The 27,681-nt window shown below is 35.3% G+C and overlaps 5 protein-coding genes across 9 annotated transcripts; 2 read left to right on the top strand and 3 right to left on the bottom strand.

Moving 5' to 3' along the window:
- Positions 1-2,516: 2,516 nt before the first annotated feature.
- Positions 2,517-5,043, bottom strand: Arp2 (Actin-related protein 2). The gene is made up of 9 exons (XM_090181255.1): positions 4,927-5,043; positions 4,751-4,863; positions 4,580-4,690; positions 3,930-4,145; positions 3,800-3,872; positions 3,583-3,719; positions 3,358-3,507; positions 3,011-3,289; positions 2,517-2,944 (listed from the first exon to the last, which is right to left on the bottom strand). Exons 2-9 carry the CDS (start codon positions 4,796-4,798, stop codon positions 2,774-2,776), a joined length of 1,185 nt encoding a protein of 394 aa, XP_090037381.1. The 5' UTR covers positions 4,799-4,863; positions 4,927-5,043; the 3' UTR covers positions 2,517-2,773.
- Positions 5,044-5,059: 16 nt separating this feature from the next.
- On the bottom strand, positions 5,060-6,284 carry PIG-H (Phosphatidylinositol glycan anchor biosynthesis class H). 3 transcript variants are annotated; one of them, XM_090181256.1, is made up of 7 exons: positions 6,166-6,284; positions 5,801-6,102; positions 5,657-5,735; positions 5,447-5,574; positions 5,306-5,383; positions 5,174-5,225; positions 5,060-5,109 (listed from the first exon to the last, which is right to left on the bottom strand). In XM_090181256.1, the coding sequence occupies exons 2-7, from the start codon at positions 5,966-5,968 to the stop codon at positions 5,060-5,062; spliced, it is 555 nt and encodes a 184-aa protein (XP_090037382.1). In that variant the 5' UTR covers positions 5,969-6,102; positions 6,166-6,284. The 3 variants fall into 3 exon arrangements, with proteins under 3 accessions (XP_090037382.1, XP_090037383.1, XP_090037384.1); XM_090181257.1 differs by having other exon boundaries at positions 5,801-6,027; XM_090181258.1 differs by having other exon boundaries at positions 5,104-5,225.
- Positions 6,285-21,652: 15,368 nt separating this feature from the next.
- On the top strand, positions 21,653-22,757 carry Arl2 (ADP ribosylation factor-like 2). The gene is made up of 5 exons (XM_090181551.1): positions 21,653-21,853; positions 21,936-22,046; positions 22,109-22,271; positions 22,328-22,408; positions 22,470-22,757. Exons 1-5 carry the CDS (start codon positions 21,789-21,791, stop codon positions 22,602-22,604), a joined length of 555 nt encoding a protein of 184 aa, XP_090037677.1. The 5' UTR covers positions 21,653-21,788; the 3' UTR covers positions 22,605-22,757.
- On the bottom strand, positions 22,692-25,261 carry Sirt2 (NAD-dependent protein deacylase sirtuin-2). The gene is made up of 14 exons (XM_090181547.1): positions 25,068-25,261; positions 24,948-24,996; positions 24,765-24,890; positions 24,660-24,701; positions 24,490-24,596; positions 24,373-24,429; positions 24,273-24,314; positions 23,944-24,160; positions 23,821-23,876; positions 23,687-23,763; positions 23,563-23,614; positions 23,439-23,506; positions 23,308-23,374; positions 22,692-23,240 (listed from the first exon to the last, which is right to left on the bottom strand). Exons 1-14 carry the CDS (start codon positions 25,092-25,094, stop codon positions 23,103-23,105), a joined length of 1,125 nt encoding a protein of 374 aa, XP_090037673.1. The 5' UTR covers positions 25,095-25,261; the 3' UTR covers positions 22,692-23,102.
- A 40-nt stretch (positions 25,262-25,301) lies between these two features.
- On the top strand, positions 25,302-27,660 carry LOC149935841 (cilia- and flagella-associated protein 36). Of its 3 annotated transcripts, none has more exons than XM_090181549.1 (10): positions 25,302-25,577; positions 25,653-25,692; positions 25,753-25,817; positions 25,878-25,947; positions 26,027-26,276; positions 26,335-26,398; positions 26,475-26,543; positions 26,636-26,728; positions 26,796-27,051; positions 27,226-27,659. In XM_090181549.1, exons 1-10 carry the CDS (start codon positions 25,503-25,505, stop codon positions 27,231-27,233), a joined length of 990 nt encoding a protein of 329 aa, XP_090037675.1. In that variant the 5' UTR covers positions 25,302-25,502; the 3' UTR covers positions 27,234-27,659. The 3 variants fall into 3 exon arrangements, 2 of the variants coding, with proteins under 2 accessions (XP_090037675.1, XP_090037676.1); XR_016482357.1 differs by having other exon boundaries at positions 25,303-25,577; positions 26,796-27,125; positions 27,226-27,660; XM_090181550.1 differs by having other exon boundaries at positions 25,308-25,577; positions 25,878-25,985; positions 26,080-26,276; positions 27,226-27,654.
- Positions 27,661-27,681: the final 21 nt, after the last annotated feature.

Below are 27,681 nucleotides of genomic sequence, written 5' to 3'. Positions count from 1 at the left end.
GCAGAAATTACGCGTTTCTGCTAGCTGTCACCTCCGTATAGACGCTAAAAGAAATTATTCACTCCAAAATAAAAACCGTCAAAAGGAAGGGTTTTTAAATTAAAAACGCGTGAATCTCGATGATATCGCCCATTTTTTCGTCGCACGTGTAATTATTTATTCTGATAATAAAATAGAATCACGTGGGCTTAGCAATATTTATCCGCATTTGTCTTAGCCAATAAGATTATCCCTTCCGAGCAAGCACGCGCCAATTTACACAATATAACCGTTGAATTTTTTCAAATCAATTTCTTTTAAGATCTATTCACTCCCTTTGAAATATTTTATCTAGACCTTTATATACGTTTCTATGCATTATCCATTAATCGAGATTTATCGAATCATTTAAAAGAACATCCGATGTTAGTGGTTGATGAATTTGCGAAGAGCTCTAATCGCAGAGTGTTATTCATTGAGTAAAACGACTTTAATATTTAAAATAAGGGATAATTGGAATTGGGGATATTGGATATCTAAATGTTGGTTAAACTGTGGGACAAGTGAAAAAATTAATTTAATTTTAGCTTCACATAATTTTGCAATAAGAAACACGGTGAACTCTTTAAAAACTGAGACTTTAGTTAAGAGAAAAAAACGTGAAATTATCGATTGAAATTATTGCGTAGAGGGGGGGGCTTTCATTGGTGCCTACTTGGGAAAAAATCCTGGCGGCGCTACTGATTATATAGGGAGTGGATAAACTGCGTAAATAGGGAGATGGAACTTGCTGCCACAACATTGTGGCCAAGGCGAAACAACGACCAGCTGTAGTTATAGCAATGGTCTTTTGTTCCCAACTCGTACTGGGTCCCTCCTCACAGGCGTGCCTCAATCAGAGTTGGGACCTTATAGCCCAGAATGTAATTGTGTGGCGCAGCAAGGAAGGAAGTCTCTCGTATTCTAAGATACTGTCCAAAGACAAACTTTGATATCGAAGTGACCATCTGGCGATCAGGCAAACCCCCTAGAAGCAAAAGTAAATAGACTGTATTAAACATTAGAACTACTAAATTGATACCTAAGCAGGGCCGGATTAACCAATAGGCCGAATAGGCCTGGGCCTAGGGCACCAAGCCTACAAGGGGCACCAAGAGGGATCGAAAAAAAATAAAAGTACAGAACTTTAATCATTTGCTTTTCACAAAATATTTTCCGGAGTAATTTTAGTAAATGCGACCACCCCTATGAACCAAAAACGTTTGATTGCCACATTCTCTGACGGACTGCCGTCTAGCCCCTGATGACATACTAAATCTGGCAGCAAAATGAATTTTCCTTCCATTTCTCAATTATAAATTGAGGAAGCGCCTAGCTCGCTTCGCTCGCTATTGAAAGGGGGCACCAAAATTAACTTGGGCCTAGGGCCCCATAAAGTCTTAATCCGGCCCTGTACCTAAGTAACCTAAACCTAACGGCGCCCAAACCGCCATCCGAACTCAGGGAGAAGAAAAGTAAAAGTATGAAAGTGACGCCAAGGAGGATCCTCCTTGGTGACGCTCAGAAGCTTGCTAAAACTTAACACTAGTCAAACGTGGAATTTCAAAATCGCTCAGCCGCACTACGGAAAGATTGTCGAATGTACTTTCTCTCAAGGTCATGCAAAAGGGGGAGGGAGGGTGTTAAACGGTTTTTTTGGTTCGTTCATTGTTTCACTCCCTTCCCTTTCCATTACAAACCTATTGTAATATAGTGATATCACTAGAGCGTTGCGTTGAAATTATTGCGGCGGAAACACAAAATCGTCAAATACTTGTCGAATAGTCGAGTATCCGAGCATGATAGGAAAAATAATAACCCGACGAATTTAGAATATTCGAGTACCTGAGTACGTAAATTTTCGATACTCGATAATCGACGAGTGTTGCATTTTTCTTAATCGAGTTATGAGTTCAGGTACCCCACCTAAAAAATGTCGGGTACTCAATGATGATCGAGTACTCACACAGCTCTTATTTTTATTTTTTTTTTCAATGTGTGCTGAGCTCCACAAGGAGCTGCTCAGTTACAAAAGAGTGCTAAATAAACCTGCATAAGAGTACAGAACAATGATAAAATTGACTACTGTTTGGGCCTCCATTACTGGTAGGGAAATCAATAATTGGGACAAGGGAAGAATAAAGTATGTACTATTTACTTTTGCCAACAAGTAATAAGAAAAATTTAGAGAGAACACAAGTTTCATTAAAAGTTGAAATAAAAGTGCATAGTAACGCAAGATTATCAATTGGACCAATAAATAACCCATGAGTGTAACAGTTGAAGGAAGGCAACAAAAGGTGAGGTAAATGATTAATATTTTCTAGCTCTAACTGGAAATTTCAAATTCCGTTTCTGGCTTAAAACCAGCACATTAATTATGATTACCCTCAGGAAAAAAATTAATAATAATAATAAGGTTATAAAATTCCAAAGAGGTAAAGAGATAATTTTTAAAAATTCATAAATTCTGAAATGGTTTATTTACATGTATTCTGTTATACACGTACATTAGATTTTGATTGCATTATGAACTCAAAATTCTTTACATTATTAAATTACATTATTTTCCAACTATTCAAACCAGAAATGAAAAGTATTACAAACGGATCATAGAAAAAATTATAGTTTATAATTTACTCTTTACTCTCAGGCAATTATTTACTAAGCGAATGGAATATTATAGAAAATGAAAGTCATTTTGCTCAATTAAATGGCCCCAATGAAATAAATTTGGCAGTCTTTAGGAGGATGATTAGCTGGCTTTTACACCTAGTTTATCCAAAACTTTAACTCCTTTTTCTAAATATTCTTCTCGGGACATCCAAAACGAATCTTTGTCTTTCATAACCTCAGCTAAAACAGCACCACCAATGAAAACCATATCTTTCCTTCTCGGTGGATCTTCAATTCGGATTTTTAGTTTCTGTCATAGAAAATGACACTCAAAACATTTGTTTTCATTATGCTTAGCAAATAAAATGAATCTTACAGCAAGTTTTTGCACATCTCCTTTTAAAACTCTTTCTAAATGAAGTTGTTTAATTTCCCTTTCTAAACGGCTTGGAAGACCGGGATACATAGTAGAACCTCCTGAGAGAACAATGTGTTTGTATAAATCAGGTCTCAAATCAATATCCGCATTTTGAATGGTGTTGAAAACTAATTCAGCAATGCCTTGCCCTTCAACATTGATAAGGTGGGGTTGAAACAATGCTTCCGGAGCTTCAAATCTTTCTCCTCCTAATTTAATGACTCTTCCATCTGGTAACTAATAAACACGAGTACCATGGAACATTGCATAAAATGAATTACTTTTCAATAATTAAATTTACGTACAGTGTAAGATTCGACCAGAAAGGTAGTTTCTAAAGCCAATTTTTGTTCTTGTTCAATGTTATAACCTATATAACACAACTTCTCTTTCATCATGCGGACTGTTTCAAAGTCAGCGGAATGGTTAAATGCGTATCCTCTAAGAAGAAGCAACTGCAAAAAGAATAAATTATTTAAATGATATTGAGAAAAGTGAAATACTAACATTATCAAGAGTTCAAGACAAACCTTTATTAAATATCTGGTTATATCACGGCCTGCAATATCCAGTCTTCGTGTTAAATGGGGTAAAGCAAAACCTTCATAAACTGGACATATGTGTGTCACACCATCACCAGAGTCTACAACTATTCCAGTTAGGAGACCTAAAATGATTTAAAAATAATAAAAATTAATGCAAAATTATACATAGATCTCTCTTGACTACATTAATTATATACTTCACCTTGAGCATAAAGAGTAAGAACAGCTTGGATAGCTATGTAAGCTCCAGCAAACTGATATTTTTCAAACATAACCTAATTATTTACAAAATATGAATAAATCTGTATTGGGGTTCCTTTTCATAGTATTACTTCAATCATTTTCTCTCTGTTTTTTAAAGGATTCATGGGTGGTTCTGTTAATAAAACTTTACATTCTTTAGGATCTACATTCATTTTATTTGATCCAAATGTGTAATCCCAAACATGGCACATATCATCCCAAGCACGTACAATTCCATTTTCCATGGGATACGACACTTCCAGCATAGAACGTAGCTTACTGGCTTCATCTCCTACCATTAAATCCTAAAGAAAATAACCTAAAATTAGAGCTAAAACAACTAAATGCTTTATTTAGTACATCCTAAATTCCCAAATAATTTCATTGAAAACATGCCATGCTAAAAATTCAAAACATTTTCCCAGGATACGGTAATAACCTGATTTTGTAATAGAAATTAAATGTACTAAACTCCTTTGATTGTTAATTATGTGAAAATTTCAAAATAAAACTTCAAAAAAGGGTGCAAACAATTATCAAACCAACTTACATGATGACTATCTGAAGTCACCTCCTTGTTAGCAATAACATAAAACTTGATAATTACCGAACTTTATAGTAAATATTTCGAAAAAGGACATTCTATTTGCAGAATTTGCCCATTACTCATCAAATTTCTCAGTGATACTTTTACCCCAAAGTCAACTAACAAACACGCACAATAATATTAATATAATACCTTCACTTCAATATCGCCTATTCTGTTAACAGCTCGTATGATGGGTCTTCCAACCATAGATGGAAAAGTGAAAGCGGGGAAGTTATCTCCAGCATAGCCGCATTTGACAAACTGTGACAAAATTCAATTAACAGTTCTACACTAAAATTATAAATTATTTTCAATCCTTACCCCTGTACCATTATCACAAACTATAACTTTTCTCCCTTGACTATCCATGATGGTAAAAACCTAATTCTTAAATTTTAAAAGTCTGAGTCCGTCCTCGGATGTCAAACCAAGGCCTAAATGTTTTACAAATTAATAACTTTCTTATACAAAAAAAGTATCTAAAGTATAAAAATTACTTCTTTTGGCGTTTCTTGACTGGTTTTATTTCGTAAATAAATTAACCGGACAGACAATATATTATTAGTACGTTTTAGAAAAATAATAATGAAGCGGCTGATTAACGCCCAAAAGTTTGGAAAAAAATTGATCTCAGAACCGGACACCGGTAATCGCTGGCCATCTAGTAGCATTTAATCTAACTAATTTTGAATTTTTTTGTAGAAACTAAATTTCATTTTTTTATTGAATTTTTTTATAAAATACATTGAACGTCTTCATATATTCGTATTAGATATTCCAAAGGAGGAAGAGTGTACTAAAATGACAAATTATTATTGTCAAAGGTTCATGATTTTAATTATGTGTGTGCTTATTATAAATATTACAAATAGCTACCTGAAACAATGGTAAAATATCTTCCTGAGAAGAGCTATTGTTATTTAAGAAAAGTGCCAAATAAAAAATAACTTCGTGCTATAAATTAAAGAAATAATTATATCTTTATAAACAGAAAAAACTAGTCATACTAGAGCTTACAACTTTAAGGCCTTCCAAAACTACAATATCAGAAACATTCTGACTGTGAATAAACTTGGAAACTTGTTTTCCAAAAACAAATTTAGTTGATATTTGAATACCAATGGAAGCCATTACAAGAAGCGATTCTTTAAAAATAAATATATATATATACATATAACTTACACAACTGCTAGTAACTTCAATACTATAAAGCCATAAAAATTTTACCTTCTTTTACTCTATAGTAGAATCTTGTGAGAAGAATCAATGTAAGCAATATTATTAAAATACCTAGAATACTAACATCCTGTAAAAGACAAAAGTCAAGTTTGTTTCACAGATGAAATCTAAAATATTTTTCTAATCAATTACCTTACTATAAAGTTCATAATAGAAGGCCGAAAATGAAAATGTTAAAGTTAATAAAAGCCATCTCAATATATTAAATGATTCTTGTTCTATTATATATTCGTTGCAATTCGTATCATTGTTAAAGTTTTTAATTTTCAATTTTAATTTTTTCTTGAAATTTGAAGCCATAACAAACTTCCTTCTAACATCCAAGATTGTCACTCTGAACTTACGCTTGCCACATATTACTAGTAAAATATTCAAATTAACCGCGAAATTATTAAGGCTGCGTTATAGAAGCCAAGGCCTATATTTGAATTAACCTATTATTAACAATTGTGTAATTTTATCATAAATAAAAACAAATTATTTAAAATTAAACTAACCAATTGAAATTATTCTCCCTTAGTTCTTTAATACAATGATGGAATTCAAAGAAAAAAGCCAAAAGTGCTTTTATACCGTCTAAACGCAAAAGATAAAAACTGTAAACACCATACGGTTGCCAGATTCTTAGCGCTGGATTACAGTGTTTCCACTCTGCGGTAGAGATTTTCGCCTATTTTAGGGGCAATTTTACCAGTTTTCGCTGGTTCTGTAGCAGGCTTGGAAATAAGGTTTATTTCTAAACTGGTCTATTTGGCCAATGACTCTCAACTCTTGAATTATTTAAGTGATCACGTAGACCAGTTGGTTAATTATGGACGCTTCAATAAAAGATACTTGGTTTCTACTCCCCTCTCCAAATTCATCTGGGAAGGAGCTATTTCCGGTCGGTCGGTTAAATGGTTAGAATGGCTAGTCAAAAAGTCATATTTAAGCCAGTGGAGACACGTTTTTGCCCTCATGATAATTTTGCGTCAGATAAGAAACGCGTCGGCTCACGTGAATAAGGAACATACTAATTAATGTTAATTTTCGATAATATATTTTAAGGTAAAATATATAATGTTACTAAAACTAAGTATAAGAAGATAATATTGTTATTATTATCATCCTCTTATGGTATAAATAATTAAAATTATATGTCATATTTTTATAATACCAGACAATTTTAAAGCTTCTCATGGAGGCAGAATTAATTCATTTCGTATAAAATTATCTTTTGGAAAAAGATGAAAACTCATTCATTTAGAACTGAACATATTAATTTTGCAGTCCGGTATGCAACAAGTGTTTCCTTTTAACCAGGTAACGTTTTTGGCATGTTAAAGCTTAGCAAAAAACCGATGTTACGTTCGAGAAAGTTTCCAGCTTTCTAATATTTCAGCAAGCACTATATAAATAATAACTTATGAGTCCTGGCTGTCGGAAATATTACTTCTTGCCAATTTCTGGGAAGATGTTTTATTTAAGCACCTATACGGTAGATAATTTTGAATTAATAAACTGGACACTGGACCAGTGAACCCCTAGCTTTTGAATAAAAAAACTGGTCCGAGCATGGGCCAAATAATGATAAATCCAGGACATGACTCTGGTACCTTCACGCGTACTAAATCGGCCGTCCACTAAAAGACACAGGCGGCCATTTTAGTAGGGGGGAAAAGGAGGAAAAAATAAAAAAAATTGGGGGCAAAATCAAGCAAGTTTCCGGTTTCCCGAACGCCATCTAGTGATGACTGAGTCGGAATTCGGAAATAAGTGGTGGTTGTAATTCGAAAATCCTGCCATATTTGGCCCCTCATTTTTTGATAAATTTTAACGATTCTAGGAAAGTATATGTTTAATATTAAATAATTATATATATTATACTAATTATGAACTTAGTACGTATAAAAATAAGTACTTCCTTTAATAACCACACTATATATGATAACTGTGAATAAATATTCCAGGATATTTACTACGACGACCACGTGTATTATTTTTGAAAACTGTCCCTAAAAAATTTGCTCCCAAAATGACGTAGGTCCGCGATCGCGCGTTTTTCCCAATAGGGGGCAATAGTGATCGGGTGTTAGCGCTGTTGGACGGGTTTTTCGCATAGAGTCATGTCCTGGATTTATCATTATTTGGCCCATGGTCCGAGCAATTAATAAACTGGTCTTTGACCCAGTGACCACCACTTATTTCCAAGCCTGTTCTATAGTCGATTTTCGCCGCCGTTTTCGCCGCAATTTCCCCCCATAGATTTACCTTAATTTTTTTTAGTGAGGGTCACTGCATATTTTTCTTATCTTTATTTCCAATCTTAGATTTGGGCAATATTTTGTTATATAAAAAAATAAATTTTATTTCTTCAAATGTTATACATTTTTTATTGGTATATATAAAAATTGAATGGGCGGACATAAGGGGCAGAGTAGAGGGACTACAGAGACGACGATTTTTTAGTTTTTCTGACTGAAAATATCGAAAAATATTTTCGCCGCAATTTGCGCCGTTTTCAATGGTTTTTGCCGCTTTTTCGCCGGTTTTAAAATTTATGGTGCCCACCGAGACAGTTTTCGCCGAAAACGCCCTTTTTCGCCGCAAAGTGGAAACACTGCTGGATTATCGTACCATAGAAATGTCATAGGTAACTAGAATGCTGCCGCCTACGGCCGAGCTTGACGCCAGTTCGCCTTGAACCTTCAGCCAATGAGAGACCGTAGAGTGGTTCCGCCAAGGAGGATAATAATCCTCCTTGGATCCGCTACTATAGCGGGAGATAGATAACGTCATTCTCTCTGGTGACATTAAATTCTTGGCAGAACCACTCTTTGAGCTCTGATTGGCTGATATCTGGCTATCGTCTGCCACGGCGTTTGGCCCATTTGCCAGTTACACGGCAGCATTCTAGTTACCTATGAGATTTCTATGTATCGTACCCATTGAGTTGGGAATATTAATCTAGAGGTCCAATCGAAACGTCGGAATTCAGTATTTCTCGAAACAAGTTTTTAAAAAAATACCGTCGTCTGCTTCCAAATGACGAGAAAACGTTATCATTCTACCCGTGGCGCCGTCTATCTCTCGATGGTTCGTTCAAATAAGACGCGTTTTCCGCCAAAAAGATTTTGTTTTTCAAAAATAACGGATGGTGCCACGGGTCATATGATAACGTTTTCTCGTCATTTTAGAGGAGACGACACATTCGTTATTTTAAAAACTTGTTTCGCGGGGAGCAGATTTGATTGGATCTCTAGATTAATATTCCACCACTGCCTTCTCTAATACTAGGCCTTATTAATTTTCTGAGATTTTCATGAAACCATGGGTTTTTATATTTAATTTTATTTCTAATAGGTCGAATTTGTTGAAAGGAATCTATATAATCTTTGTTTATAGTAGTAAAAAAGTAATCAAAGGCATCATTAGCATCTGAGTGGTTATATAACAAAGTCCAGTTCTGTGCCGTTATTTTTTCTTCAAAGCGCAAACAGTTCTCCTTATTAATCTTTCTTAAGTTTATATTAGATTCGCTGGGTTTTGTAACTAAAAAATTAGATTCAAATTCATAGTCTATAAGAACTGGGAAGTGATCGGTTATATCTACTTCCGAGAAAACCTGAGTTTGTAGCGGTATGTTAGCAATTACAACTTCAATTATTTTTCCGAGTATTCGGTTACTCTAGTAAAGTTTGTTACGTAGTTCTGCATACCATAGTTCAAAAGAATGTCGTTTAATTTTTTAAACTCTGGTTTATTTGGATCATTGAAGTTGACATTAATGTCGCCTAATAAGATTTTTTTGCTTATAATATTGCCAATATTTTTTAAAACAATTTCGAAATCATTTAAAAAATCGTTAAATTGACTTAAGGGAGGTGGTCTATAAAAACCAACAAAATATGTGTCTTTAATTTTTATTGTATGGTAGTCAAAGTAGAGTTCACTTTTGGAAAGTTCGCTGACTGTTTGAAAATGTATATCGTCCCTAATATAAAAGCCAACACCGCCTCCTCTTTTTTGTCTTCCCACACCAGTAAATGTAAAATTAGGTGTATAAATATAAGAATTTTCTTTGAACCACGTTTCTGTTATACAAAACATTTCTATATTCATGTCTAAATTATCAAAGTAAGACAGTAATGAATCAAAATTAGCGTTGGCGCTTTTATTATTGTGAAGTATTATTTTCATAATTAATTTTTAAATGATTGACAATGGAGTAGGGTAATTTAAACGTGAGTAGAGACTAGAGAGTTTTTCCAATGTTTCCAGGTTTCGAATTCTTAGCGGTTGATGACCTTCTTTTTTGCGTATATAAATTTTACCTTCAATTATCCAGATAAATTTGAAGTTATTTTTTACAATACATTGTTTACATTCATAGAACAGCTTTTTATTTGACGGTGTTAAATGTTCATTAATATAAATCGTTCCATTTCCATATACCTGATTTATATCACTCGCTAGTAGGCCTTTTGGTTTTATTTTTTTGAAGGCTTTTAATAAATTATCTCTCGTTTCAACTTTAACACATTTAACCATTATCACTCGGGGTTGTTTAGGCCTATTTGGTGAGAAGTTTTGTTTAACGTTTGGAAATCTTTTCATTTCTAAAAAATCGTTCTTATCAACTGTAACATTTAACGCACGGCTGATTTCCTGTACAATGAACAGCACAGATTCGTTAGGGCTTTCTATTATGCCTGTTATATCAAAATAAGTGTTGAATTTTTCTTGTATTAGTTCTTCGACTTTATTTTCTAATAACGCCACTTTATCACTCGTGAGATTAGTTTTTTGAATAAGCTGATTGCTGACCTTTCCAATTTCAGAAATCGCTTCTTTATGTTTATTTATTTCGACTGTAAAATCGTCTATTTTTTGGCTACAAAATGTTATTGAGTCTTCAAGGTCTACTAGTTTGCCGTCGATTTTATCCAGTTTATTCAATTTCTTGTTTATAGAATTTAAAATACTTGCCATGTCAGTCATATTCACATTGTCTTCCTCTGAATTACCACCTTCGGAGTCCGAAGACTTCCTATCTTTATAGGTGCACGATTTGTTGATATCCCGCCCCTCGGTTGAGGAGCTATCTTTACATTGGATACATTTCCAAATGGACTTACGTGATCCCATTTTTTTTGAAGGCTTCATTTTTTATTCCGACACAATTGGGGTGAAAATATTTGTCGCATTGAGTACACTGAATTATATCTTTAGAATTTAAAAATTCTTCATTACATTTGTTACATTGTGACATTATTAACAGAGGTTATTGCTCGATTAATTTACAAATCACGGAGCTATATTCGTATGGCCGTCCACCACGATCTCGAACATCAGACTTATTACTTCTCGGCTTATACTCTTCCGGTCGGAATGTCCTGTTTGTGGGTCATCTAGGCAGTCATTGAGGGTTGTTCCGATCATGTGGTTTGCATTGAGGGTTAATTAATATTTAAGCGCGACTTCATCGCACATTATTTTATATTTATTTCGACATGGTTTCTCCGGGTAATGTAGGTGGACTTCCTTCCTGGTACAATAGGCCAGGACAGATAAAATAAAAATGGGCCGTATACGGGGAATTTTAGGTAAAAGCTGGATTTTGGAGTAGAAATAGTACTTACCATTAGAAACAATATACTGAAAGTCCCAAGCTGAAGGACGCTTGCGTTCCAAGATGGCGGCCATTCAAGATGGCGGCCATTCAAGATGGCGGCCATTCAAGATGGCCGACGCGCGATTTACTTTATTGCCTATACCGTCGGTTCTAATTGTCACGATGATTCGTACTATATATCAATTAAAAGCTACAATCATGCACTATATTTCATGTGGTATAATGTTATTAGCTATCTGTAGCCATTTTGGAAATTCCACGCTTTTTAAATTGACCCACCCACTTTTCGTTGGGCAATTTTGAATATTATTCGAAACCCACATAATATTTGTGTCGATTGACAAATATACTTAAAACATATCTTTAATTCGAGATATTGTGGAAAAAAATCCAACTAACAGGAGGAAAGATATTTGAAATTTAATGTTACGAAATTTCAAAAACAAGCTGGTCAAGACCAAAATAAATAAAGCCGGTTGATAAATTAACTAACGAATTAATCCTCCTAGAGGGCCGGGAGTAGTGGCTCACTCCTGTAATCCCAGGCGTCCGAGAGGCAGAGTTTGTGGAAGGCCGTGTGAGGACGACTACCAATCCCCCAACGGGTGGTCGGGATACTTCCGCCACGGGTGTCCCCACCCCTGTCCCCACGTATCCCCCCGTTGGCGTGGCCGTTACACATATCTCACCCTGATTAATCAGTTATTGTGTGTGTTCTGGTGTCTAAGGCCTCGGGTCGACACCGATGTTTGTGTATCTCAAAAAAAAAATCCTCCTAGAGATAACAATGACGAAATAAATGCAAAAATTGATATTTTTATGTTAAGTCTTTAGCATTCAAGTTCACGTCGTCACCATTTTCCAATATGGACGCCAATTTACAAAATTTTGTAATAAATATATTTTGGCAACGAATTCGCTTAAAATACAATTTCAGCTGCAAAAGCATTTTTTTTTCTGATTTCTACCAGATAAAAAATATCGAAGGATTCTTGCGGCTCCATTTACACTTAAGCCGCGTTCACACTAGCCACTTTGGAACCGTTTTAAAACGTGTTAACTGCTGCGGTGCTTTTCCGTTTTCGCTTAAGAACGTCTTCGGTGTGTCGCTCCGGTCAGTGCGCGGCTATAGAGACGCTTCACCACATTCTTTTTGAATGTCGGGCTGCTAGAGGTCCCCGCCATTCGTTTTTGGCGTCGCTTACTGCAGTTGACTTTCTCCATTCTGTATCGGGTCTCCGTTTGGCCTTTTCTCGAGGTATATTACCAATTATTTCGAACGTGTGTACTCTGCTCCGCGCCTTTGGCATTCGTTAACTTTACCGAATCCAATAGTTTTTTTTGTTTGTTTATTTCTCTTCTTATCGCTGTTTGTATTTACTTTAAATTTGTTGTCTAATTCTGTATGATGTACATGGTATGAAGGCCTCCGCTGCCATATACACCAATAAAGTCTTTCTTATTAAAAAAAAAAGCCTACACACACACACACACACACACACACACACACACACACACACACACACACACACACACACACACACACACACACACACACACACACACACACACACACACACACACACACACACACACACACACACACACACACACACACACACACACACACACACACACACACACACACACACACACACACACACACACACACACACACACACACACACACACACACACACACACACACACACACACACACACACACACACACACACACACACACACACACACACACACACACACACACACACACACACACACACACACACACACACACACACACACACACACACACACACACACACACACACACACACACACACACACACACACACACACACACACACACACACACACACACACACACACACACACACACACACACACACACACACACACACACACACACACACACACACACACACACACACACACACACACACACACACACACACACACACACACACACACACACACACACACACACACACACACACACACACACACACACACACACACACACACACACACACACACACACACACACACACACACACACACACACACACACACACACACACACACACACACACACACACACACACACACACACACACACACACACACACACACACACACACACACACACACACACACACACACACACACACACACACACACACACACACACACACACACACACACACACACACACACACACACACACACACACACACACACACACACACACACACACACACACACACACACACACACACACACACACACACACACACACACACACACACACACACACACACACACACACACACACACACACACACACACACACACACACACACACACACACACACACACACACACACACACACACACACACACACACACACACACACACACACACACACACACACACACACACACACACACACACACACACACACACACACACACACACACACACACACACACACACACACACACACACACACACACACACACACACACACACACACACACACACACACACACACACACACACACACACACACACACACACACACACACACACACACACACACACACACACACACACACACACACACACACACACACACACACACACACACACACACACACACACACACACACACACACACACACACACACACACACACACACACACACACACACACACACACACACACACACACACACACACACACACACACACACACACACACACACACACACACACACACACACACACACACACACACACACACACACACACACACACACACACACACACACACACACACACACACACACACACACACACACACACACACACACACACACACACACACACACACACACACACACACACACACACACACACACACACACACACACACACACACACACACACACACACACACACACACACGATAATTTGAAAGATCGTTGCGCTTTCCCGACCCTTTGAAGACCGGCATAACATTAGCAAGCTTCCAACCAGAAGGCAGAGAAGACATCGATAGTGATAACTTAAACATTTTCACCATCGGGTCAATTATGGCAGGAGACATCAATTTAAGAAGCCTAGGATGTAATACCATCTGGCCCACAGGCCGATCCATTCTTCAAACGTTTCAAGGCGTTTTTTCTGGTGTCGAAACGGATGGTAGAGTTAAGGTAGTGTCTGACATGCTAAAGCTTCGGTAGAATAATTCACCAAAGGCCTTAGCTATGGCCAAAGGACATGATATTTGCCCATTCTTTACTTTAAACGAAGACGGTGGAGGGAGTTGGAACTTTGAGCGGACGAAACTCCAAAACCGCGTAGGATAAGTAGCAATGGTATCATGCAAATTTGACACAAATATATCATGTGCACCTCTAGTCTTAGTTCTCAAAGTGTTGTTAAAATCCCGATACTTCTTCCAATCAAAATCTCTTCCCAACCATTTGGCCTTCCTAAAAAGAGAATTCTTCACGTGAACAAGACCAGCCGTAATCCAGGGCGGACGCTTCTTTCCATGAATGGTTATACTCGGAACATTGTCCCTAACTCATGCCCAAAAGAGATCAAGCCAAAGTTCCCAAGGAGCGTAGTACAAAGTGCCTGCAAGATCATTTTTAGACCGATCTTTGTAATTGAGAATAGTTCGATGAATTATCTGAACAAAATACACAGGTAAGTTCAGGCTTCCAGCAACCGCAAAGTGATCACAACCTGGTAGGCTGTCTCTAGTGTGAATCTCAGTGAGGAAACGTTCGTCATTTATGAAAACCAAGTCAAGGAAGTTATTTCCGCGTGTGGGATTTGTTATACCGTCTGTTGAAGTCCAAGGCCAAACACAGTATCGCAAAAAATTTGCTCCTGGGCTGTACAAAGGGACGGATTCGACCAGTCAACATGTAGGTTAAAATCTCCCATTAAGATGAAAACATCGTGCGATGGAAGAGTCTCGTGTAAGAAACCAAGAAGGTCACTTACATCCTAAGGACTGACAAATCTCCGCGAGTTAAATCGGAACATATTTTAAACTTTATTTTTGTTTCTGAAGGTAGTTTTGTTCGAATTTGAGACCCAAACCTTGCTCAAACGTGCTTTGGCTCGTATATACAGCCGTAAAAATAACCTTTAGACGAATTTCCGGTTAGGAATCCTCCCACGACAGACCATCATTAATATCATTAACCGACGTCTTTCAGTTTCATAATAATGGTTATTATGTTAGTTATGATATTATATATTAAATGGTATATTTTATTTTTAATAATAAAAATATTTTGGTACGCCCTTAAAGCAAAGAGTGTTTATGTAGTATCAGGGGATTTTAGCGTATTTTACAATTGTTCTCTTTCTGTAAAATGAATAGCATCGCTCTTCGATTAGGAAAGCCCCAAAATTTGTCATAATTTAGAAAAAAGGCTCCGTTGAAAATTCGTAGTTTTTAGGTTTGGCCCGAGGGGCAGTTCACTCCCATGATTAAATCTGCACTCTTGGTTGATTAAATCTGATTAAATTTGATGTCTGTAGCTTTGGCTGTATTAAATTAAATCCAATTAAATTTTTAACCTTGATTACTTCTGCACTCTAAGAAGGAGTGAACTGCCCTTCGGTTTGGCCTCGGGTTTGGCCCCGTTGGGCGCATTTCATTTCGCCGTCTAGCTTACCTGCAAAAAGTTCCGATTCCTCGTCTGCTTTTATTTTTTGTTGACGTGCTTCGGTAAAGCTAAATTGTATCCAAAAAATTCCAAATTCGATTTCAAAGAACAAAATGAGCAGAAATGTTTAAAAAAATTAAGACTCGATGCAATGAAGTGAATAAACGACTACAAGCCAGCTCTTATTTTCAAGGAGTCGGATTCTACCTAACCTAACGTACATAATCTCAGAATTTTATAGAATTTTAGGAACGTGTGAAAAGTATGGGAGACGTCACACTGATACTACTCTATTTCCCATTTTCTGTATTTCTGCTTGAAATACTTTAACACAGTAATAAATAATCTAAACTACTAACGCCCCCTTTCAAGTGAAAATGGACTGCAATTTCTTGAAAACAATATAATAACTTACGAAAGTTAGTTCCGCCATTTAGATCCCCAGATTTAATTTTCATAAACCATGGTACGGATACTAACAAGGAGAGTACCCGAGGTGTTTTTTCTGATTTTGTTCAAAGTCGGGCTTAATGTAGACCAATATGAAAATTGAAATTTACCAAAATGAAACGGTGCACTATCCATTGGTTTTGCCATGGCAACCGAAAATGTTTTTGACCACTTAAAACAGAAATGAGATTTTTTCCTTATTTTACCCAAAAATATTTACAACTTTAACCCAAAAATGTTAAAATTTACCCAAAAATGTTCCAATTTACCTAAACGTGGTCGAAATTACCTATTTCGTGATTTTAATTTTTTTTTTAAATTTTCGTAGGTAAAACCGAAAACATTCCATGCTTTTTAAAATGGAGATTTTTTGTTTAAAGTGGTCAAAACATTTTCAGCTTCCATGGCAAATCGAAAGGGAAGTGCAACGTCTCCTTTTGGGAAATTTCATATCTCAGATAGGTCTACATTATATCAAAGATAATTTAAACTCGTTGTTAAGAAACTGTTTAAAACTATGTGGAATGTTAAAATTAAGAATTAAAAGTTTCAAAACTAAATGTCAAAAAGATAAAAATTAAAGGTTTTCTTAAAAAGTATTTTGTATTTTTAAACTTGTCTTTCTGTCGTTAATGATGTATTCGTACACGTTTTCAAGTTCGACAAGCTCTTGTAATGGCTGCCAGATGAGACCCAGGACCCCCGCATTGTTCGCGGATGCTCCTTTTCTAGAAGGCCCAAGACACGTGTTAAGTGTTATCTCTTGGGGGGAGCGGAAAGCAGACGAGCGGGGTTTAAACGGTATCTTTGGCTTTTCGGACGCCAAAGCGTTCACCTTGTAAAAAATAAAAGTCCTCAAAAATAAAGCTATTTTTCTCGGTTTTAAATATACTTTGTTTCACTAGTTATTTCACCAATTCGATCAAACGATAGTTTAGTGGATTGTTTCAGTCCGATTGCTAAAATCAAACGCTCTCCTAAAATTAAAATTGTTACGAGAAGAAATAAACCGAAATTCTTCACTCGTACCCTAGATTCGAATACTAAGAGCTTTCCCATTGACGGTTTTGTTACGAAGCGTTTACCCTTTTCCGGCACGTGACTTCAGAAAAATCGGGCTCCATCGGTTGCGGTAAGGTGCAAACCATGGAGCAAATTTTTTCTGAGTTCCAGCGGGAAGTGGGTAAACGCTATCGTACACGCGCGAGAGAGTGATTTCGAATCTAGGGTACGAGTTTAAATTATCTTTGATTATATACGCCCGACTTTGAAAAAAATCGGCAATTAACACATCGGGGATTCTCCTTGTAAGTGCGCAGTTTGTACCCTTATTAGAGACTCTTATATTGGGATAATTACTTAGGTGGGGAATGAACTAGTGGCGACATGGAACCTAATCATCGCCGATTAAGTTCTATTTCGTCGCTAGTTCAATTCGCCACGTAATTATTCTAATTGTACTGCTCTAGCTTGTACCAAAATATTTTTATTGTTAAAAACTTGTTATTAAAATAAGCTGATTACCACTCAACTGAAAAAATATATGATTTAATATAATATCATAATTAACATAATAATCATAAGTATCACTGAACGACGTCGGTTAATGATATTAATGATGATCTGTCGCGGGGTGATTGCGTAATCGGTGGATTAGAAACTGCAAATTCGTCGAAAAAATGACACCTACGTATTATGTACCAACCAAAGCACTTCCTTCAAACACCAGGGTAATGTATTAAATTTGTCCCGATTTAATTTGCAAAAATCTGTTCGTCCATAGGATGAATGGTAATTGCCGAGACAGACTATCATTAACTAACGTATCATTGGGAGAATAGGACGTGTCATACTTATAGTTATTATGTATTAATATAAAATTGCAATTATAATTATAAACTAAAATTAGGTTACGTTTTTTTAAGGCTAATATAATTCTCAATAATAATATGGTAGATAACTATACTATACGTTCTAAAGTATTACTCGTTATGTTAAAATGTAGCTTTTTTCGCTCGACTTTTTCATAATTTAGGTCGCCATTTACCAAAATGGCGATTTTTTTCTTTTCTTTAAACGTGTGATAGACAATAATTCGTAGAAGAGCACTTCATACTATTTAAACAGTGAAATTTTAACAAATTATTTAATTATAGTATGTGGAATTTTGGATTTCAAGAAATTTATCTATTGACCCTGTTTCAATGCATGTTTCCCACCTTCCGGTTTGCCTGTACTATAAAGGTACGATTGTCAGGAGCCACGGCAGTCTGCCCGCGCGATTTTAAAAAGTCGTAGTTTTTAGGGTCTTGATATTGGTGTTTTTTATTTAAAATTATTTATCTACCGCAATTTATATTGTCTTAAGTAACATATTCTACTTACAAAACGTTGACATTTTTTGTAAGAATTTTTTTTTTGAAAGCTGTTTTATTCAGTAACCGCGGAAGTACTCCATGACTAGCTCCTCCTAGGCTCCTACGACTAAAGCATAAATAACCCTACATTACCATGCAAAATGGGGGTGCATAATTGCATTTGGCCCTACCTGCAACCCAATTCCGCGGCTCCTGCTTTTATTTAATTGTGTACTGTAGCTGACATGGATATTGAAAGCTTAATATGTGTTTTTATATTAAAAATTCATTCTTCTGTCCCCTTCTGACAGAGGACGGAAAACACAATGCCATCTACATTATAGAATTTGTATTGTAACAATAAAATATGCTACCAAACAATTTTCTTATACTGTAAAAAAACATCATATTTAATTACGACCAAAAATTAAAATAAAGGGAAAACTTTAGTCAAGATTATTTAATTTCAATAATCTTGCTTTAGCCACAAGCGGGCGTGACACGTAGGAGGTTTAACTCTGCATAGTGTAACTAAATACATTTCGGAGAAATGGGACTTCGGTGATATGAGCTTTCGGAGTAAAAGCAAGAATATGTCAATTCGGTGAAAAGGGAATTCGGTGATATGGGAATTCGGAGAAAGGGGAATTCGGTGATCAGCCTTGGAAATAACGGTGGTCAGGTGGTCAAAGACCAGTTAATTAATTGCTCAGACCAGTTTATTTATTCAAAATTTGGGGGGTCACTGGTCACCGTGTCCAGTTTATTAATTAGAAATAATAACAAAAAAACAGAAGGTGACCAGTTTAATAATTCCAAATAATAGTAGATGACCTATTAATTTAAGGTTTATATCAATTTTGATTTCCCTATTCACTGGATTTATATGTACAGCGACTCCGCTTACTACCGCCGCGGGCGCACGTCGAGGTTTTATGTAGAGTCCCTTCGCTCGCATCTCTCGAACGAGTCGAACTGTCTAACCCCCCTCTGGCCTAAAACCCTCAATCCTCTAGTCTCGCTTTCCCTGGAGTAGGCTACCTGGCTACGCAGTAACGGACCGGGGACTCTGGAGTTACGGGGCCTAGAGAAAGATAGATAATACGGTAAATTACGAGGGTCTTCTAGGCTATGGTAGTAGTCTTAGATGAGATAGTACTATATTGTCGAATTCTTGTGGTACTCATAAAATACAGTTAGCTATTTTGAATACGTGTAAAGTTAATGTTACCAACATAATCTAACTTCTAAACATGTAGTATAGGTTTTTTTTAGGCTTATAAATGACATTAGAACATTTTATATAAGACCAGTTTAATAATTCATAAGCTAGGGGTCACTGGTCATAAGGACCAGTTTAATAATTCATATGCTAGGCAGACTTGTAAATAGCGGCAGTCCACGCGTCAAAAACTCCTGAAAAAAATCACGGGACTCCTAAAAAAAATTTCTCTAGAAGGGGGTAAAGAGTCCACGGGACTCCCACAAATTGTATCGTTAGCTGTGTAAAAAGAGGGAAAATTTCGAGAATTAAATAAAAATTTGAATAATTTTTCTCTTTGAGGCCTCTGTATAGTGTATACTGACCGCCACTATTTCAGCTCCCCGAATATTAGTCGGACGGTCCCAACGGAGCTAGAGCTCCCCTATCTACTTATCTGCGAGGCCTATAGAAATTTACAATGACCAATGAAAGATTTGGAAAACTTGGCCCTACCAGGGAAAAACCTCTTTTAACTTAAAGAGGTGTGGGGAATAATTTCCACACTTCGTTAGTCTAAGACGAAGAGTGGGGAATAATTTCCACACTTCGTTAGTCTAAGACGAAGAGTGGGGAATAATTTCCACACTTCGTTAGTCTAAGACGAAGAGTGGGGAATAATTTCCACACTTCGTTAGTCTAAGACGAAGAGTGGGGAATAATTTCCACACTTCGTTAGTCTAAGACGAAGAGTGGGGAATAATTTCCACACTTCGTTAGTCTAAGACGAAGAGTGGGGAATAATTTCCACACTTCGTTAGTCTAAGACGAAGAGTGGGGAATAATTTCCACACTTCGTTAGTCTAAGACGAAGAGTGGGGAATAATTTCCATACTTCGTTAGTCTAAAATTAACGAAGTATGGAAATTAGTAGTCCATAATTAATAGTCTTGCTCTGTATTCCATTATGCACAGTAATTGTAACAGTGCCATTGAAGATCAAAATTTTGCTTTTTTAAAATGAATAAAGGTAGAAAACAAAAATTTAAGCTCCATGGGTTTGGAATGACGACTTTAATGGTTAAATTAATTGTGATAATATTTACGAGCATTTTAATTTACCCGATCAAGATTATATATGAAAATATGTAAACTTTGACTGTCTCTTTTATAATTACAATAAAAATTGTATAGGCTTTGCCTGGTTAGGTGCCATTTATTTTCGAATATAATATGGAAGAATAAATAGAGAATAAAGAACATCTAAATTTAAACGAGGGGGGGGCGAAGAAAGGGGGAAGAGTCCGGGACTCGTCGAAAAAATAGATCGGCGGAGGGGTCCGGGTCCAGTGGACTCTCTTAAAAATACACACTATTTACAAGTCTGATGCTAGGGGGTCACTGGTCATAAGGACCAGTTTAAAATAAAACCTTATTTCCAAGGCTGTCGGAGAAATGGGAATTCGGAGAAATGGGAATTCTGAGAAATGGGAATTCGGAGAAACGATAATTCGGAGATGTGAGGTCACTAAATACATTTCGGAGAAATGGGACTTCGGAGATATGAACTTTCGGAGTAAAAGCAATTCGGAATTATATCAATTCGGAGAAAAGAGAATTCGGTGATATGGGAATTCGGAGAAAGGAGAATTCGGCGTTGTGAGGTCGACCCGTTAAATCATGTGGACCCTTTAACTCAGGCTATTCCTTTCCATAATAAACATTAGAATGATTAAATATAGAAAGTAAAATTCAGTTATCATTTCGTAATAAAAAATTATGGGTTTGCTCACAATCTTGAAAAAGTTAAAACAGAAAGAGAAGGAAATGAGATTGCTTATATTGTATCCTTTCCTTTAGGACAGTAACTGGCTTATGATCTATTTTAATAATTTCATTGCATTTCTTCCTTAATTAAATTCATAGGGGTTTGGATAATGCTGGAAAAACCACTATTCTTAAGAAGTTCAATGGAGAAGATATTAATTCCATTTCACCAACACTAGGGTTCAACATTAAAACTTTGGAACATCGAGGGTACACACTTCAATAGAAAAAAAACTAAGGAGGTGTTCTAAACATTCGAATAATCCTTTCAGTTTCAAATTAAATTTATGGGATGTTGGAGGACAGAAATCTTTACGGTCATATTGGAGAAATTATTTTGAAAGCACAGATGGTCTAGTTTGGGTTGTAGATAGTGCCGACAGGAGGCGATTGGAAGATTGCAAGACTGAATTACATTCCCTACTTGTTGAAGAGGTATTAAAGTGAATACTTTTAATTTAAATAATTGTAAAAAAAATGATTTCCAAAAGAGACTAGCTGGAGCAACTCTACTTGTTTTAGCCAATAAACAAGATTTACCAGGCTCTTTAACATCTGAAGAAATAAAAGATGTAATTATTGTTAGGATGCAAAAGAATATGATGTGAAAGTAACGATATTCCAATTTTCCAGGTATTAGAATTGGATTCCATAAAAACACATCATTGGCACATCTACCCTTGTAGCGCTATGACAGGCCTAAATCTGCTGTTGGGTATTGACTGGATTATAGATGATATTTCAGCTAGAATCTTTACTTTAGACTAAAAAACATTAGCATCTCAAAATAATTATTTAATGTCAAAACTTTAGTTAAAAATTATTAATTTTGTGGGTGCCTACTATTGATTAATTACGATTATCAATATTGTTTCTAATGGCTATTGGAAAATAACATTTAACGCACATAATTTTTAATAAACTTTAATTTAAACTAAAAAGTAAATTTTTTAATTAATCATGTCTATAATTTTGAGGCATATAAATATTAAATTATTATCTAGCCCATTCTTGAAACAGCCTTGGTTATATATTTAGGAACGCCAATGGTTGTTTAAATTATGCTACGGTAAATTTAACACTTCACTTGGCTTTACATCTCGATAACGCAAAGCTTTTGCACTCAATATTTATATTGTTTTATAATATAGTTTGTATAAGGCCAAAACAATTTTAAGAGCCTAAAAAGGTTTTAGTATGTAAAAAAAACTAAGAAATATTTGAAAGCTTAAGCTTCTTCTTTTTCAATCTTTTTTTATATAGGCTTTATAACCCTTCCGTTGCCCTTGGTTTTTCATCATTGTTGTCAGGTTCCTTAACTTGACTCAGTTTTTCCTTTTTATCAGCTATAATTTCATTGTCAATTTGAGCATGGTTAACCATAATTAACTCTTTCAATTCTTCCTAAAATTAGCGTTTAAGGAAATTTTGATAAACCTAATTATTTCAACTAAAAATTTTGAAAACTTACTCCCCATCCTAACAAATCTGCTAGCTGCTGACATCCTTCATCACATAACCCTTCCCAAGCAACATCTCTAAAATATAACAAGTTTGAAAACAAGAATCACTAATGACTAGCGAATAATGAAGAAATTCTACCTAATATTTGTTTCTGAATCAAAGTCTAATCCTTCATTATATCCTAAAAGACGACTGAACTGGCTGCTCTGTATTAAAAATGATTTAAAAAAAGTTAAATGGCAATATTTAAAATCTTTCATACTTGTCCACATTTTTCTTTATTTATGAGCAACCTCGGTGTGGTAAAGGGCACTCTACAGTCATTAGGAGTCATTAAATACTAGTTGGGATGACAAAACTGGTAATAAATATTCATTGATACATACTCGTCTATTAGACTGGCAAAGGGTTGAACTGTTAATGATGTCCCAATAATTATTAACAAATCACAATTCGGGAAATCCTATCAAATTAGAATTTATTCAAAATTTGAATTATAAAAGAAAAATGTATTATTAACCTCTTTGGTTTTATGAAAAAAATTTTCAGGTAAATTTTCACCAAAAAAAACAATGTCTAGAAAAAGGAATGGAGGCTAATTACCCATACAACATGTCTTACAATAATAATACATTAGTCTTACCAGGTTTCACTGTGCTTTTACAAGTATCACATTTTGGTATTTCATCTTGAAATATCTTATCTTTCATCCATTCAAGAGAATATTCTTTCTTGCACCTTGGTTTAATACAATGAGAGGTATAAAAGGTCCCATGAGCTTCAATTAATTTGTCACCAGAAATGCCGGCAACTCTCTCCAAGGTATCAATATTTTGCGAATATAATCTGAGCAAAAGGCCCTTTTGAGGATAAAATGTTTATTACAAAAAACATTTTTAATAAGCTTACATTTAAAAAAAAAATCCATGTTTTTATACACATATTTCATATTTATATAATTACGAAGCTTACTTTATCCTCCAATAATTTGAGGAAGTAGTGACATGCAGTTGGCTGGTTAAAAAAAAGTGTTAAATAAGATGAATATTTTTTTCTGATAATTGCGAGGTACTTTAAATTTCCCTGGAAATAATTCTTTAGCAAGTTGGAAAAAAGGTTGAGGATTTTCCTAAAAGTTTATAAAAGTTATACGCAATAACATATTTCAAATAATTTATAAATTATTCACCCTAAAGAAGGAAATATTGAAAATTGCTTCTGGACTTGGTAAATTGTACTTCTGCAAATTATCATATAACCCACTGCCAGGTGACCGAAAGTCAGGTATGCCAGCAGCTGTTAATGTAATTAATATTGTTGGAGTAAAATATTTGAAATGGTGTAAGTGTGAATACACACATGTGGATATTCCAGCTCCAACCATGGCTATCACATTTTTGCCTAAACGAAGGAATAAAATAGCTTAACAGGTTTTCTGAAGAAGTGATCATCTAGGCAGCATACATTTGTCACTTTTCATAAAATCAACGACTCCCTGAAGTGTAATTTCTTTTAGAATTTTCACCCGGTCTTCATTATTACTTGGTCCAAGATTTAGTCTCCGAGCAAATAATTCTTGCAGCATATTAACTTAAAGAAGGAAAATATTGCAATACACTGTAACTATAATCTCATAAATTAATTAACTCATTCCTGAATCATCTTGGGAATTACCATTCCCACCTCCATCACTTAACTAAAATATAAAGATTAAATTTAGATAAACCAAAGAATTAAAATTATTATTATATTATTAATTATTCATACATCAGCAGTTGGTTTTTCTTCCGTCATTTTCACTTACTTTAAACTGAAACTACAACCAAAATTTCTATCTCTAGGAATGGAAATCAAATCCCTTTGACCTCTGGATCAGTCAAAACACACGCCCATTGGCTGTGTCATTTAAAGGGATTTTAACATGTGTTCGTATTCCACGTGCGTTGAGCTGTTGTCATAAATTTAATAATTTTCTACGCAGTTTGAATTTTTTTTGTATTTGTCACGCTACTTAATATAAGTACACTACCTTTGTAATATAAATGTTTCATAACTATATACTAATACATACAACTAATGTATTGTTATTGTACATGGTTGCTATGGCAACGAATGTTTCCAACTACATTTTACCTATGTTTTAACGAGTTGTACCCGACATTTTTTTAAGGAAAGTATTTGGGTAGAATATTTCCTTTGAATATGGCAGATAACGACGAAAATGGTCTTTTATGGGTTTTTGATTCTCTTGTTGGTTTTTTGAAAGGTCCAGTTTGGGTAAATATCCTTACCGAAATAATTTTATTGCAATTATTTTGTTGATTAACACTAATGATCAGATCTTATCTTTAGAATATACCAATAATGACATTTATTGAGCAAAAATCAATAGGTATTATCATTATTAATTACATAATTATTTTAAATTAAACTCAATTATATCTCCTCTTAGTTTTTGAACCTGCTGAAGAAAATGAAGAAGAGTACAAGAAAATTCATGAAGAATACAAGAATTTGGTACTTGCGACATCATCTAACACTACCAGCAAAGAAATCCAATTTTTTACCTAAATTTAGGTGGATTTCATGCTAGGAAGTCATATGGAAGATCTTGGAATATCTCCGGAACAGTTTGAAAAGGCTTGCGGTAAAGCAACTGAAAATATACACACCAAGTTTCATCAGGTATCAGACGTCAATGCATAAAATTGAATTAAATTTTCCAGGTTTATTGTCTGTTCATTGTGCCGAGTTACTGGTATTATTACGTTTTCCGCAGAGTTTATTTGAGCAAGTGTGGGCTGCAGATGATTATGAAATATTTAAAAGATTAATGATATCTAAAAACTTGGAGTTACAACTGCAAGCACTTGAGCTTTTGGCGGCAAAATTTGGTCTAGTTCCAGAGTCCTTAATTGGAGAAAACACGTTTAACCCACTTAAAGATGAAGAATTATTGATGGAAGAAGTTTTAAAGTACTTGGGCAATTATGAATATTTAAAAAAAAATTGTTTTAACTTTTTTTATAAATAGAAGATCTCTAGAAGAACATAATATGATGCAAGAGCAGGAACAGCAAGAGATAGAAGAACTGGAGGTTAATTATTAATAAATACAAAGTTAATATTTTAAAAAATAAATAAGAAATATTAAAAAAAAATACATTTATTCAGAAAGCACTTCAAGACTCGAAAGCTCGGTTGGAATCTGAAAGAATTATAGAACACCAGTTATTAGAAAAAGTGTGATACTGCTTATTTGGAATAAGTTATATATGGCATGAAAAACAAAGAAAGGATTTCCTACTTTTTTAAACGTTTTTCAATTACAACAGGCGATGAAGTGTTCTATTAACAATATAATGGGCAAAGAAACAGTTGAAGAGGAACCAGAGAATGCACCACCTCCTCCTCCTCCTGCAGTTTCAGTAATATGAAATACGAACCCAGTACTTTTAAATTATAAAAACATTTCTATGTCCTGGTTTACTGTAGATAAATCCTGATGAGATGAAAAAACGTCAAGAATACCTCAGGAAGCAACGAGATCGCTTGTTAGCACTAAAAAGACAAGAGCGAGAGAAACAGTTAAACATTTATGAAAATTCAACTTCTGAAAAAAGACCGAGAACCGCCCGAGCTGCAAAAAGTGCTATTAACCTCGAAGCAAATTCTGATCCCCACGAGATGGATCCAAAAACTTTAGCATTTCGTAGATCTCTAGCGGCTCGATTGAAAGCTGAAGTAGTTGGTTAGAATTTTTTTCAAAGTTTGAAGCATGCTGCATGAAATTTAATAACTGCTATCCTCGCTGCTACGAATACCGTAATAGAATAAGCTGAAAAAATATAGGCAGTTAAATTTATAATTTAAATATTTTGCTTGCAAACCAATGATGTCTTAATTGCACTTCTTACACATTTAGATGTATAATGATGATTACTACAGATGCACTGCACATTCCCAGTTTCGAAAACAGAAGCGTCTGAAATGACAGAGGAAGATAGCTATGTTAATAACGGGAAATGATTTAAATTTCAGAACACCAGAAGAAAGGCTAGAAAAATCTTACATGTTTCATTTATAAATGCTTTGTTGTCTCATTGAACCATTTTTTAAACATAACGCCAAACTCCAGCAACCATCTAAGCAGCTCTTTACTATGTATTAAAATCTTATTTAACTATCATTGCCATACTATAAATGAATTTTTAAACTTATTTTACATATCGCAAAATGTGGAAGCTGCTTGGTTATCAATAATAAACAGAATAATACTACAAAAACATATATTAAATTATTAACACTTGCAGAATACCTAAATCTTATCACCAATGTATATTAAATATATATATGCAATAAAATGGCACTATGTTATACA

This window comes from Leiobunum rupestre, chromosome 7 (genome assembly GCF_980474605.1).
Source record: "Leiobunum rupestre chromosome 7, qqLeiRupe1.1.hap1, whole genome shotgun sequence".
NCBI lineage: Eukaryota > Metazoa > Arthropoda > Arachnida > Opiliones > Sclerosomatidae > Leiobunum > Leiobunum rupestre.
Note: the sequence above shows the minus strand (reverse complement) of the source record. Positions and strands in the feature narration are given on the sequence as shown.